At 43.7% G+C, this 15,582-nt stretch overlaps 1 protein-coding gene across 1 annotated transcript in view; it reads left to right on the top strand.

Moving 5' to 3' along the window:
• LOC115318118 overlaps nucleotides 1-15,046 on the top strand; it is a 44,153-nt gene extending 29,107 nt beyond the window's left edge. The window contains exons 9-11 of the mRNA XM_029977831.4: nucleotides 2,705-2,837; nucleotides 8,421-8,549; nucleotides 14,923-15,046. Of these exons, the coding sequence (XP_029833691.3) occupies nucleotides 2,705-2,837; nucleotides 8,421-8,549; nucleotides 14,923-15,003 (343 nt within the window). The 3' untranslated portion in view covers nucleotides 15,004-15,046. The remainder of the gene's footprint in view (nucleotides 1-2,704; nucleotides 2,838-8,420; nucleotides 8,550-14,922) is intronic.
• The last annotated feature ends 536 nt before the right edge of the window (nucleotides 15,047-15,582 follow it).

Genomic DNA, 15,582 nt, shown 5'->3' with positions numbered 1-15,582 from the left:
AAAAGAAGTGGTTAGGGTGTTTTTTTTTGTTGTTTTTTTTTAGAGTGTTTTTTTTTTGTAGTCGTCGGGTTTAGTGTGTGTGTGTGTGGGGGGGGGGGGGGGGGGGGGCGGGGGGGGGGGGGGCTGGATGTGCCCAGCACGCAGAAAGATGGTGATGGCACTGTGTCTGCATCTCCTGCGCCGCAAGCGCAGTCGATCCGCACATCCCACCTGTGGTGGCGATGCCATTTTGCTGCCGAATCGTTCCGATGCTTGTTTTTTTTTAGAGCGCAGCTCTTAGGGGCCAGTTTCCGACTTGAGCGGCGTCGGCGTCGGCAGAACCGCGAGGTCACGTGACCACCTCAAGGTCACGTGACCCCCAGGGTCACGTGAAGCACCCCCCCCCCGACGTCACGTGACCCAGATAACGTGACCCCCGAGGTAACGTGACCCCTCCCCCAGGGTCACGTGACTCCCCCGCCGGTCACGTAACCCCTCCCTTCCAGGGTCCCGTGACCTCCTCCCCCGAACTCACGTGACTTCCCCTCGCGAGGTCACGTGACCCCCCCCCCCGTAGGATATTGAAGAATGAGGGGAGGAGGAGAAGGAGAAGGAGGAGGGGTCTTCCCTTCCCTCCTCCTCCCCCCTCAGTACCCTTCCCTCCTCCTCCTCAAGAGCTGCGCTCTAATTCGGCGTTACAGGGAGATGTAAACAGCTTTGACTTTTTTTCCTTGGTCTCCATAGTCATTACACTTCGTGCAATAGACACAGGGATGTTGCCGTGTGCCTTCGAGCAGCTTCTCCAGCACGGTGGCCGTCCGCTCCAGCATCGCTTCAAGGCTTTCCGCCGGTCGTGTCTGTATAATGCGTCGCCATTTTCCACATGCAGCTGCTGCCCGGGAACCCCTCGCGAAATGCGTGCTGATCCCGCGGCTTCGACGTAGCCGGCGCGAAATGACTGCGAACCCATCTCCGCGCTGACGACGACTGCGCGCTCCGAATGCGGCCGATCGCGTCGGCTGCGGCAGGACGCCGGCCTCTAATCTCGAGTGTCTGCTTTTCGTCGTCAATGTACCCTCGTTGTGCCACGCGCTCAATCGTGCGAGCCTTATGTTGGGGTTTAAATGGCTTGTTATAGTACGACGTATTCGGCGTGGCCACCAGCGGTGCTCGGCGCTTGCTGCGCTGGCCACGGTTAGGGACGCTCTGGTTAGGGTGGAAGCAACTCAAATCCTACATAGCGTTTGCAATTCAACGGCGGCGCCTGAGGGAGAGTATTAGGAAAAGATATGCGCCAATGTTGCCTGCACAAGAGCAGACGCTCGCATTGTTGCCCGATGTGCCTTTCCTCCTCTTACATCCCGTTGCAATCAACGAACGCCTTGACGTAGCCTTTCTCCCTTCCTTCTCGCGCCGGGAATCGCAAAGGTCGAGAGGATACAGCAGGGTTGCCAGACAAGCAGCAACGTCCAATATGACGGAATTTATCTTTTTTCGCATTAAATAAATAATTCACCTATCGGAGCGAAACTGGTGGCTATAGAAAAGTAATCATTTTTACCTTACGTAAACGATTCAAGCACATTGGTGGGCTCTTATGACCTGAGTTAGGAAATAAAACGACACTTTCCCCCGTAGACCCCCAGCAAAATTTAGCAATAACATGGCGTCCATGTTCCGTGATCCCCGATCTAGCAGTTGCGCGCATTCTTACGGAACCTCCCTAGCCACGGCGCGTGAGAGATGCTCCTCCCTACAGTCCGCCCTGCTCCGGAACTCCAGGTGTTACTGCGCAAGTGCTGCGAGCCATGCGAGCGCGAAATACAGAAAGCGAATTAGAGAAGGACCGATTCCGCGACGGCACAGCCCAAGCGCCCAAGCCGCCGCCGCTTGCGATGGCTATCGGCGAGGCGCCGGACTGTAGAGTGCCGGCTCTTCGACAGGGTGACCTAACCATGCTGCGCGTACGCGCGCGGCCGCGTTACCTCGAATTATAGGGAGCCCTTAACAGAGCCTTAACAGTTAACACGTCGTCAGAGTTTTCAAATGGTAGATAAGATCCCCACATGTTTCATTGAAATAAGATGTAAAAAAGTCATAATTTAAAGTAAAAGCTAAAAAAAAGAACTGATGGGTCACAAAAAGCAAATATTTTGTTTGTAGTACATAATTCGCGTGAATATATTCCGCCTTGTGTACGGATAGCAAAAACGTCACAGGCGTCTTCATACGACTGAGCATTTCCGTGACGCTTTATTTAAAATTTTGCTTATGAATTGCGAATGTAAATTATTGTTTCACTTATCTAAGATAATTTGACAACCGAAATTTTAACATATGTATACTCCGAACAGCGTGTTCCTTGTAGTCTTTGTGAACTTCGGCAACTCTTGGTTCCTGCGAAACTTAAATTAAACCCGGTGTTCGCGGGCAGACTTCCATTGACGATTTTAACCCTTTAGATAAATAGGATATTCTAGGATATCCACGCATGCTTGTATATTTTGATGGAAATGAAGTACCTGCCTTGCTTAGTGAGGTCGCCAAATTTCGAACTATTCGTAGGTTTTAAGAGAGCATTAATGAAATAATTATATTGCGCCACAAATAATATACTAATTCCATAATACCGTTCTAAGTTCGTAATTAATAAACTTTGCTGCCGCAAATTTCTCTCTTATCGCATCTGCTAATGTGCGCGACTCGTATTATCTTTTGCCGACAGCCTAAGGCCATGCTACAAGTTGAACATGTCCCTGATGTCCACTACAGAGAGCAGAACACCGTATACATTTTTTAACTGCAGGGAGCCATGCAAGAATATTACTGAAGAAAGTGAAAACAATCTACTCAATGTGGTAAGATTGTATTTAGCGCATTTTTAAACTATTAGTTTCCACCCTTCGTTTTATAGAACTTCTGAACTAAAAAAAGTGTTTATATTTACATATATTGTTTATATAATGTTTATAGTCGCGAGATACTGTTATGTTTAACAAGGGCCCCGTCTCGGCGTATTCCACAATAAATATTTCAATTCTTCTTCCAGGAAATGGTAACGAACTATTAGATTTGAACCTGTGCCACAAGGCAAGCCGGCGTAATTTCAGAACATGCAATTGTTAAATTATCTAATACATAACAAAATCTCTAAAAACGATCCACGTAAGGGTATAGATCTGAGACAAACACATAATTAGAGCTCTTATTACAATTTTAGGTCCGACTACTATGATTACAAAAGATTGAGCATATTTTTTTTTCTTAATTTAGTTTGTTCGTTTTTGTAACAGCCCTCATTGGCGAGAGTTTCCCTGCCGTAATAGCCAGCCGTAGTGTTGTATTTGCCCAAAAAAAGAAGCACAAAAAACTTTAATTTCACGCACATTGTCAACTTGGGAGGAAATGCGGTTCGGAATGTTGGGAATTGTACCATTTTCCCCTTCGGGTGGTGATAATATATCTTATAACGAAGGAGTAGTCAGGAAAGCTTATGTCTCAAAGGAAGTGTCTGGAGGCCTGCGCAATTACGAAATGACGTGACGCTGCCATATGAAGAATAATCTGAAAAAATATAAAGCGCACCTTAAAGAAACACTAAAACCTCAATTTTTTTTTTTTTTTTTTACTTTTTGCCGTGGATTTTTTATGGTGTCAAACCTCTCCAATCAGTATTTTTCTACCGCGTCACGTATATTTTAAATAAAGTTAAAGAACGCAACTACTCGGAACCGAAATTGAAACTGGCCTGGGGAGAAAGAGGAAGCGTAGAGGACGACAGAGTTGCTGGAAGTCACGTGGATACACCTGCATCTCATATCTTGTAATATCTAATGAGTGGAACTGAGTTTTTTCGCAGGTTCTTTCTGGCAATATTATTTCGCAAGCTTAATAAGCTACCAATACGTTCGGCGAAGCAATACAGAAACTCTGTTGGAATCAAGACTAACCAAAACTAATATCTGATTACCATCACCGTTTACGTTACCTACAGCCACACTCCTAGGCTGGTCGTAGGCCCTCCCGAACCACCGTTTTCTTCAGATTCTGAAGTTAGGTCCGAATCAAACTTTGATTTATTACCAAATAAATCAAATTCCATATCATCTTCTTAGCGATGTTTTGAGTGTCCAATTGGGTCTAGTACGGTATCACCCTCAGTATCTTGTACATTTGATAAAGTTTTAAGATCGTCATTTGTAGTTAACCTTACAGTGCTAGGCTATATCCCAGGCATGTCTCTAGAAGAGCCTTATATCTTTGTAGGTCAATTTTGCAGTAGCTGGTATTTTTTTGCATCTGTTTGTTATCTTGCCAGTTATTTCAAGAAAATTATTGAACCGACTTTTCAAATCTTTGTCATTGCTCCGGGAGTTATTCTAACATAACTCTTTCAGAGGTTGAAACTATAACTACCCCTAAACCTCAAGAGATTTTTTTTCTAAATCACACATCGCTGAATAAGCCTTAAGCCCGGGTTAAAATACTTTCTTCAGTTCTTCTATAACTGGTTTGCCTCCATAATACTTCAAATCGATCTTCAACGTAATAATCTCAGCACGCTGTTACTGCGCTTTCTTTTTTCTTTTTTCTTTTCTTCATTTTTCCGGCCGTGCGAAGCAGCCGAAAAACACGCACCTTGCACAAAAATCGCAAAAGTGAGGAACTTCGTGTTCGACCTTCAGCGTTTCTCAAGCTCTTGCTAAATCTTGTTCGTTAGACAACCGTTGTGTGTTCGGGCAGGAGAAGGGGCGACGAATCGGCGACGTCTTCCTGGGAATCAGCTTGGTCGTTGGGCGTGTCGTACGGAAGAAACCCTAATTGTTTCGATATGCAAAGGATTTTTCTTTCAAAGCTAGTCAGATTCGCAGGTACTGCGAACAACTGCTCTGAAGTAGAGGTCCCACGCTCGTCGTTCGCCGCCACTCCGCTGACCGCGTACCACGTGACCGTCACGTCACCCATTCCTGTGATCCACGCCTCGTCCCAGCACCTCCTAGACAGAGAAGCCTGCGCGTCACGTGACGTAAAGTCACGTCCGGGTGTCCGGCATGGGCGTTGATTGGATGCGAGTGCCGCCTCAGCGTTCACGTGGGGCTCGTTTCTTATCCTAGTCCCACGCGAACGCTGACGCGGCAATGGCATCCAATTAGGTCCGGTGCGGGACTCCCGAATGGAACGTCATGTGACGTAACGCGCATGCTTTAAAGCTGTCTAGGAGGTGTTGCTCCACCCCTGACGCGGGAGCTCATAAAGTTGAACGCCTTTAAACTCCCGGACATTTGCCGGAGATTGAATTGAAAAGTGTTTAGTTTGACAACGGTACAACGTTCACCTTTGTTTGTTTTTTCTGATTTCCTTTGTCGCCCGATTCCTAGTTACACGAGTGAGAGAAACGGCAGAAACGTTTTCGGCTGACGCGACGCAAGTTCCGGTACTCCTCCGGGTCCGTGTCAAAAATCTCCCGTCAAAACTCGTCTAGCACGCCGCGATAATTCTTGCACGTCCAATCAGGTTTTTACCGACCAAAATATTTCTCGTGTCTACGGTGTACTTGAGTGATGTGCACGAGCAAGGAGTGCGTGAAAGCCTATCCCAACGTCCCCCCGCGGGCCCAAAAAGTCGTCGCTTCTACACGCCGAACCCCTCCCGAGCAGGACCATGCCTGTGTCACTCTCATGTCTTGGGTTAGTAAAGCTAGTGGCACTTTTCGCGAAGCCTATCACGGTGTTCCGTTTCGATCTGCCCGTAAGAACGGCGTACAATTCTCAACATCCCAAAATCACCCCAAGGTCACGTGACCCCCCAAGGTCACGTGACCCCCCCCCCCCCCCCGAGGTCACGTTACCACCTCTCCCCCCGAGGTCACGTGACCCCTCCCCCAAGGTCAGGTCCCCCCCCCCGGAGCATATTAAATAATGAGGGGAGGAGGAGAAGGAGGAGGGGTCTACCCTCCCCTCAGTACCCTTCCCTCCTCCTCCTCAAGAGCTGAGCTCCAATTCGGCGTTACAGGGAGTTGTAAACGGCTTTCACTTTATTTAACTTAAATTGATTCATGTTGATGCTCATCTGTCACTCGTGACACTACTGTTCGGTAATGGTTTGGTCGTTTTGAAGCGCAACTTGATCACCTGGGCTTCCGATAGATATGTAAATGACGCAGTCATCTTCGGATAAACGCACAGGGATGACTGTATATTTGCTAAGTCATTCATATGTTAAAATTATAATAGGCCTAAACAATTCACTACTGGACTACACTACGTTTAAGATAACTTAGAAGGCATCTTGTTGCTAATGAACGTGTAGTGCGAGCGATTCTTGAGGAACTTCGTGATTTCATAATTTATGGATGGATAAATTATAGTAACTGTTAATTTTTCAATGAGGCACTGATAAGGGGCTCTATCAATCGCTTTTGTGAAGGCGAAAAACATGATGTCAATTTGAACAGTTTGATATCATTGTGTAAGTATGCAGCTACTGAGTTATAAATGTATTCAACAATTGTGCGCTTTTATCTCCAATTTTTAAAACGTGATCATCAACGAAAGCAAACGGGTGTCGCTCGTTTACAATGTATAGTTATCCTAAACTTTATAAGTTTGTTAGAAAGAATATTTTAGGTCCTCAAATAATGTTGCTGTTGTTTGCGCAATTGCTATTTTGCATTCCTTATGGTAATTTCAGTGTTTTCTCAAAGGCTCATACTGCTTGGTGTATATGATTGCATTAAAGATTTCATCCCAAAAGTATTGATAATGTTTAAATGAAATGCAGGAGAAAAAAAACTAGATATTTCGATTTTTATTTGATAGAAATTTTAGTGGTGCATGTTAACTTGTAAACTTTGAAGGCATAGCTTCCTTCTTGAGAAAAACGAAGAGATCGTGCCTCACACTGTCAACGGCAGGCACAGACGCAGACCAAAGTGTACAGTTTTGTGTGGTGCTCCTCTTCCAGGCGATGCATTTAGATATGACAGTATCAGTTTTGCAAATTAACAAAATCCCTGAAAAGTTTAAAACTAGTACCTTCATTAAGAAGAAGTCTTTAAAAATGCATAGTCTTGTTCAGACACAGTAGTAGCTCAAAAATAGCAATGTAACACAATTATGCACTTGTTTTCAAATTATTCGATCAACAGGAGGCAGGAAGAAAAGCTGTAGGGTAGCTTGACGGGTCGCCGGTTACGTAAAGCTGCATTACTCAAATGGCGGGAAAGAACAAGCGAAATGGAAATAGAGGTTTTGAAAAGTACACAATCAAAGTTTTAAAGTGTCTTAATTTTAATCTCAAGGTTTAGCGCTAAACAGTAACAGCCTTTTTTCAATAGCTTTATTAGTTTGTGGTCTTCACACTTGGAAGATTGTTGTGTCTCAACGTAAACATGATCCACTTTATTCATTCGAAGCTACCTACATAATAAAATACAATATTCCCGAAAGTAAGGAATGAATAATTAGGCTGTCACTTTATTTTACTCAGTTTCACTTTACAAAAATACAACTCTTTTGCAATTGTTATTTTTACTGAAGAGTTCTACAAGAAAATAGCAAGACTTGAAACTCCTATGGTTGTAGCCTAGTTTTGTTAACATAAACAGGCTCTACCCCATTTTATAAAAAATTGCGAAAATCAAATTGCAATACTCAGATGCGGAGGAAGTTTAAAATTAGGTAAAATAAATGGGGCTACGTATAAATTTCAAATCAGTGAAAAAGAGGAATTATTTCTATCAAAAATGAAGTTACGGCCGTATCAGTTTCCCGACCACTAACAATAGGTGATATTTTGGTGGATATCTCATAATAATGCATATATACATACAATTAATTACTTCGGAAAACATTATCTTGAACTAAATTGTGTGCAAACTAATTTTACTCATAAAATTGTAATTTTATGAGTAAAATTTATTTACCTATAAACCATATTTAAACCATATGCTCATAAACCTTATTTAAACCATATGCTTATTCTCACTACTTAAAAAGTTAATAAGTAAACTTTATCTAATGATTTAGCTAATTAGTTTGTTTCTTGAAATTCTGGCGTCCGCCGTCGCTGGCAGTTTGTCTCCGAAGATATATAATCTTTTTCTTAGCCGCCCTATTTTTAGGGATTTTCAATAGCCTTCGCTGAAACACCCGTATACGCAACATACGCTCAGATACACTGATTATTAGATGCTCATAACTGCTGCGCATAAACCGATAATGCGTGCACATATCGGTTTGAGTAAGTAAATTACTCTCCAAGCTGTTTTTTATATATATATTGAATATGCGTATAATCTAAAGCTACTATTTATGGCAATTATTTCGAAATATCTCAAAATGCTCGAGTGGAACCAGCTCAAAGCTTTTCACAGGATATCAATTAGAACATACGTGTAACCAAGTTTTTCTAATTTCAATTTTCTCATTTGATTTACCAAGCCATCAGAAGCGAGAGAAGATTCGAAGACCCTGGATATCTGTAAAACTAGTTGTTGTCCGGATTACAACAAACAGTTTCATAAAACGACAAAAGGAGCTCCGGATGGAATGCCATGTGGATCGCATCAGGTGGGCTGTTTTTTTCATCTCAGTATTCCTTGAACACAAGCACAATACACTCCCAAAGGTGGGTAAATAGTACTCCAGAAAAAGAAAAAAATATATATAATAATATACACGTTCAATAAAGTTGCATTCCAGCGTGCAGCTGCAGTAGTCAAACTGAACTAGAATCATTATTTATTGCGTGAACTAAAGTTTTAGACAAACTAACCATTTGTGGAAAACCTGTTGAAAGATAATAGAAATTGAGTAATACCGGACGATATTACAGAGCCACTGACAACCCCAACACTGATGCTTAGAATTTTGTCGAACGCTTCTTGATGGCGTAATCGGCAATGCCAATATTCGCCTACTGCGTGCTGCCATCTTCGCCAACCGTGCCGTTCAAGGCAATTTGAGAGTACACAGTCTTCTCCGGAATATCAACGCAGCGTATACATTCACAGTCCAGTGATTAGGCAGTTTTCAGAGAGGTAATAAGTTGGAAAAGTGCAGAGCCAAAAATAAAATGTTTAGTACGCGGACGCGGTCGTCAAACATTCGTGTCCTCGTCCCGAGGCGTGCTTCTTCTGGCTTCTTTTTTTTTTTATGATGACGTAGATCTTTTAAAAATCTAGAGCTTCCGCATAAATCATGTCTGCAACAATTGTTAGTGCAGTCATCAAATATTTACAGCGCTGGCAACCACAGAACGCTGTAGATGTTGAGATATAAAATTACAAATTTAGATCCCGGAAGCGATTGCAAAACATTGCTAAAAAAAATATAACTATATATTGCGGGGCCCTCCGCTTGCGGAAAATGGATACATGGTAGGCGCGAAGAGCAAAAGGCACGCTGTAGACGGGAGAGCGTCTACGCCATCTATGAGTAACAAGAAAGTTTAACAACAGATCACAGCTTACAAAACCTTTACTCGCTCCAAAAAAAAATATATATATATAAATACAGGGTGTCACAAAAAGTACAGGTTTTTTTTTTAACCGCCAAATTAAGCTAGGTATGGCCGAACGCTCATTCTCCGTCCAATGGTAGCGGTAGAGGTCACAAAAAGATGCCAAAGTTTCAGCCCGATCCGATACCTGATTCAAAAGGTATCAGTGATTTTTTTGATAACTTGAATGAGAGAATGGAGCCCATTTTCGCCCATTTTCGGTTTCTTGTAGCCATAGAGCCCCATGTATTCGAAAACTCCGTCGGCCACTATTTTCCCTTTGAAGTTGTTAGAAAATCACATAACTTTTGAATAAGATATTGGATCGGGCTGAAACTTTGGCATCTGGTTGTGACCTCTGGCGCTACCTTTGGGTGCAGAACGAGCGTTCGGCGATGCCTAGTTTATTTTTGCGGTAAACAAAACCTTCTATTTTTTTTTTTGTGACTCCCTGTAAAGTAAAGCGCTTTGGCAAGGAGGGTACCTTTTTGCCATAAATTTTGTTGACACACGATGGAGCTTTAAATTGTGGTTTCTAGAAATTGTTTTTTTTTCTGAATCTGCACCTACGTAGCTTTGAATTTTGAGGATGATATCTAGAGATCATTTCAAAGCAATTGTAAGAGCACACAAAATAGCCGGCGCCAGTAGCTTTTTAAAAAAAGCCCACTGTAGACGAGTTACATTGAAACCGAACATCAGCGAGCCTGAAAAATGTGCGGGAAAGAGATTCCGGATAACAAAATGCCAAAAAGATAGAAATACCTCGAGTAATAATTGCTTTGCGTGTATGTTTAGACGGCAGGAACTTTGACGGCTAAGATGAGCATCGGGGCCGACTTGATGTAAACAGAGTCTTAGCTGAGACTGGGGAACGAAAGCATTGCGAAAGCCAGCGCGCGACCTGAGCGGGACACAAGCCACGTCTCGAGCCGCTCGCGCGCACCACCCTTTGCACTGCTTTTTTTCACCAAGTTTCAGCTGAGACACTGTCTCTAGCAGGCCGGCTCCGTGTCTCCGTTGTAAATAAGGAACTTAGCCGGTGCAGTGGCACTGCTAGACTGTGGTATAGCCTCCTCTATACTCACAAAGCCTGGCAGTTCAACGATGGAACCATAGAGTGCCCGGTCGCAGATTTGGAGCACGAGGATCTGGTAGCACAGAGCATCAAAGATCCGTTTCTCGGGGAAACTGGACGTCAGCGCACAGCTTTCACAGCTACTAGGACCCGAAACACACTTGATCGCTAAGAAGAAGTGTGTTTCGGCGTCTCACCGCAACGGGGCGCCTGTCACGTGCCCCTTCTCTCATGCCTCGTCTCCCGCTCCACCTTTTCCATTTCGGCGGCCGCTTCTCGTGGTGATCTGCCAGATTTCGTCAGCTATTACTGTGGTCTTTAGCATGCATCCCGCAGCGGCCACCGTCCTACTGAACAGCATGCTGGTACGATGCTGATTCGGATCAAAACAGGCACGGGTCGGGATTGAACCGATAATTCCTGGGCTCTGGAGCACGAACTTTCGTTAAACGCGTCCCGATCTGCAGGGCGTTGACACCCTCGACCACCAGTCCCCCTGAAAAGAAGACAAATACCTCGAGGCAAATGCAGAAACTGTGTGGGAGAGGATCACACTATACAGTGGTGGTAAAGGCGGTTTAGAGAGGCTAGGAAGTGTTAATCGTAGAAAATTGCAAGAGCAGAAAGTGGATAAAGAAATTGAACAGAGCTATTAAAAGAAGGGGTTTACGCAATTGAAACAAGCAACCAATGTTATAAAAAAATACTTTATTATGGGGAATACACCTCCCACAACTCATTTCCGTTAGTCCACCCGCAAACGGAGACGAATCCTTTCATAGAATTCTTGATGCCCCAGGCTCAAAAGAGCTCATGCTCCGCGCTGTCCGCGCCGGGACGTCGTGGGACGAACCCGCCGATAAGAATCCTGTGCGCCATTGGCTCCGAGATCATGTTTGAAGGCTCTGCACATTTTATTCATTCAGTTTGCTCTGTCGTTTTCTAAACCATACAAAAATAATTATTCAACTGTAATTAACTAAAGCAAGATTAGTATCTTACTTATTCTTATTCATTGTCCCTGTTGAAATAATATTGTGTTCTTTTATGATATATAAATATTTTTAGGATTCACTTTTTTCGTGTGCCTATTGTATAGTGTGTGAAAAAATAAATTATTAAGGTGATTCTTGTTTTTAGATTAAAAAAAACTCTGAGTCTCTGCTTGTTGTTCCGCTTTGATAAGTCTTATGAGTCCAAAAACTTCGAAAGTTAATGAGACCAGATCCGACAATCTTGGCTAGATGAAAAGTGTTATCAAGACCCACTTTCCTTACTTTATTTTATAAAAAAAGTAATTTTGTGCTGTTTTTCCTTTCTATACACTAGATAGGGACAGGTTTTATGCCAACATACTACTCCCGAGTGCATTACGGAGAAGAGCGCGTCTTCGTGCTTTCCAGGAGATTCGAGTTTACTCTTACTCCGAGTGTAAAAGATAAGAAGGCCGTCATGACCTTGCCCAGTCAGTCTCGCGCTAGCTAGCCCCCGAGCATTCTAGGTAGAATATTCCAGATACCGAGTGCAGTAAGTAGATAAGGAGCCCAGCGCGGTCTTGCCGACACACTCAGGCTCTCCCGACGACGGCGAACTGTTTCTCACGCCACCAGTTCACCAGACGCCGTACCGAGACTCCTTACAAAAGAGGGAATCTCGAGAAGCGTAAAATTAAAATGAAGGTTTATTCGACAAACTTAAGCCACAGCCAAAAAAAAGAAAGAATGATCGTTGAAACAGCAAAAGCGAACATCGCAGCGTATTCGCCCTAGAATGCTCGGGAGTGAACAAAGGCGAGATTGATTCGGCAAGGTCATCTCGGCCACCTTATCTTTTACGATCGAATAAGTGTAGCCCCGTATCTTCTAGAAGAAGCGCTCATTATCGGTCGTGCACGCGGTAGTAAGCAAACCATACGAGACTCCCTAGAATAAATAATGTACGTACAGTGCTAATCACACTTGTCTATAACGCGCGAGCGTGCGGCTTTCTCCGGGGAGCGCTAGACTGGTGGCATTCGCGGAACTAAGCTAGTTACGTGGCGCAACATGGAACGGCCCGCTCGAGGGGTGTCCTGCCCACTCTTGCAGTTTGATAAGCGATAAAAGTAAAGTGCTTTATGATTTTTTTTTGATTGATGACGAAATCGTTTATACGCCTTCATGCTTTAGTGTGTTTATTGTTCGAGCAATTAATGATGTTTGTAAAAAGCGTGCGAGCAGCCTTCCGCGTTCGCTGCCAGCTGATGGAGTGGGCAGGACGACACCCCTCGAGCGGGCAGCTCCATGTTGCGCCACGTGACTAGCTTAGTTCCGCGGATGCCACCAGTCTAGCGCTCCCCGGAGAAAGCCGCACGCTCGCGCGTTATAGACAAGTGTGATTAGGACTGTACATAATACTAACGTATCCTTTAAGCCGAAATCTAAAAGAACACTTTAAACATGCTATTTAGCCCAGATAACAATAAAAAATATTCCATTCTTATTCACTTTATGGAGTGTCTTTAGAACACGTCAAGGAGCAAGTATTTATAGGCATATCTTTTTTGAAAATTTTAACTTGTCGACGCATACACAAACTCTGCTTTGAATAATCTAAAGCGATAGGATGCGTATACGAAATTCATAAACGCCTCCCAGCTTGTTTAAACAAATTACACTATTATTCGTTATGCGATTGAAGAGTGTCCTATGGCGTAATAGTGTGAGGTACAACAAGCAAGGTGAGCTACAGCAAAATAATAGTCTTTAGAAAAGATTACTTCGTATATTTTAACTACTTTCGGGGCACTGGCATTACCTACGTACAAACACACTCTTAAAAAAGGGCGTCATTAAAAGCTGACTAAACGCATTAATTTTAATTGCTCCTACTGATATGCAAGGCGAAACTGCACCTAAATCTGAAAAGTCTTATCTCAGATTGAATATGGGTAAAAGTTTAACATCCGGAAAATATCAAAAATAGGAACCAACTACGCCAATCATCGATTCAATTACCACGTTTATTCTTCGCTTAATAGAATTGAATACCATACCAGCCTTCAAGAGCCCCCCTATCATATTCGAGAAAAGGACGCAATGGCACTTGGTGCAGAGTGATATTGTTCTTGTATAAAAAGAAGATATAGGAGTGAGATAAAAGAAATATTCATAGCGTCTTTATTTTTTTGTGTTTAGTACTGCTTCAAGCAGATCTAATGTGCAAGATACTTTATAATTTATATTTCGCACTCTAATTTCCACAATGCCCCGATCTAACACATAACTTTAAATGGACGTATGGGCCGAATCAAGATGCAACAGAAGCTTAACATAAAACCTGTCCTTCTTTAGACATTGAAGTTTCGTGGATTGAGATGTATGCCCACCCAAAAGCAGGGTATTTTCGTATGAAGTACGCCGGTTTTACCTGCAAAGTCGCTTTGTGAACTGGTGGTATTATATTGTCATGAATGAACAAACGTGGAAACAAAGAATAACTGAGGAAACTGAAACGTTTAAGGGGGGCGAACTTGTGCCAAAAAATAAAAAGGAAACAGAAGATAACAGCACAGCGTCGCGGGCGTCGAAGTCGGCGAAAGAGTAGAGTTGAGCGCTGGAGCGAAACTGACTCCGGCTTGCCACGCAGAGCCCCTTTTGTACACGCGTGGGCTTCTGGAACAATCGGTTTGGAAGGTTCGGCGTGTAGAACATTCTAACCTTGAATCAGAAACACGTTTCTGGAATTTACTAGAACATTACGTCAGAGTCAACAAAAATGCGTCACCGTGGCCAGGAATCGAACCCTGGCTTTCTGGGTGGAAGGCTTGCGCGATACTCGTTATGCCACGAGCGCACAGCCCTGCTTGATCAGCTGCGTTCGCAGCAAAAGGTAATACAGGACTGCTTAACAAATGCAAATAAATTGAAGTTTGCCTTCTGCAGACAATACAGGAAGAAATATTGTCGGTCGCCCACTGAATGTTTGCATTCATCCTAACTCTATGCTTGTGGGTCTCGTTAAAATCCTACGAAAACGGACAATTTAATGTGTAGTTTTCCACAAGGTTTCGCCCCAATTATCTGTTATAAACTGCGGTAATACAATGCACCTTGCAACATGTCTGCAATTTTAGGTAAAACTGATCATCCATTAGCTCTTCCACAGTTCCGTGGGCTCAGTCTGTGAAAGTGTTCTTGTACCATCTAATTTGTAAAATCTTGTCATCTGAGACGTCTAGATTACGCCTGTAACGAACGAATTCGAAGAATTTTCAGGCGAGATGTTAGAAATCTATTTTTTCGCGATGTTATTTCGTAAGTGTTGTTAACAGATGTTGCGTTTATGAAATATGCCAAACCTCTCGTTTTCTGCTTTCTCAACAGGTATGCCTTCAGCAAGTGTGCATCAAACTGCCGGAACAAAAGAGCGAAGTTAGCACAGTTCCAACGGATAGTGACACGTGACTCCAAATAAAAAAATCACTATGAAGCCTTAGAAGTGCAACCTGCACACTTTTTTTAGGCGCAATAAACTGTTCGCATGCTTGAAATTACTGTGGCATGTCCAGGTTCTAGCTAGGACTTGCCAATCTCAAACCTGTGTGTGCACACTGGCGCGCGCGTGGGCGTGCGTGTGTGTGTGCGGGGGGGGGGGCGTGTATTCGTGGGTGCGCATGTATTTGCGTGCATGTATGTGTGTGTGTTTATGCGTGCAAGTCAGTTTCGTCCTGCGTGATTGCGTGTTCGCGCGTGTCTGCGCATGCATGCGTGTGCGCGTGCGTGTGTGTGTGTGAGTGCGGGTGCGTGGGCGTGCGTGCGTCGGTACTTGCGTGTGGGTGTGTATGTGTTTGTGTGCCTGTAATATTTTCATGCCTGTGTGCGTGCGTCAGTTGGAGCTGAATAAATGAAGGGCCTTCCTCGTTCTCGTGAAATTCAGTTGACTTTCTTATTATTTGCGTTGCTTTCTTTGTTTACTCTATTCGCAAGTGTTTCCCTTTGATATTAAATTTGTTCTCCCTCCTCTTTCGGGATTATCTTTGGAAG

Source organism: Ixodes scapularis, unplaced genomic scaffold (genome assembly GCF_016920785.2).
Source record: "Ixodes scapularis isolate PalLabHiFi unplaced genomic scaffold, ASM1692078v2 PGA_scaffold2__306_contigs__length_199485367, whole genome shotgun sequence".
Classification (NCBI taxonomy): domain Eukaryota; kingdom Metazoa; phylum Arthropoda; class Arachnida; order Ixodida; family Ixodidae; genus Ixodes; species Ixodes scapularis.
The sequence above is the reverse complement of the archived record's forward strand: the minus strand, read 5'-3'. Positions and strand labels throughout refer to the sequence as shown.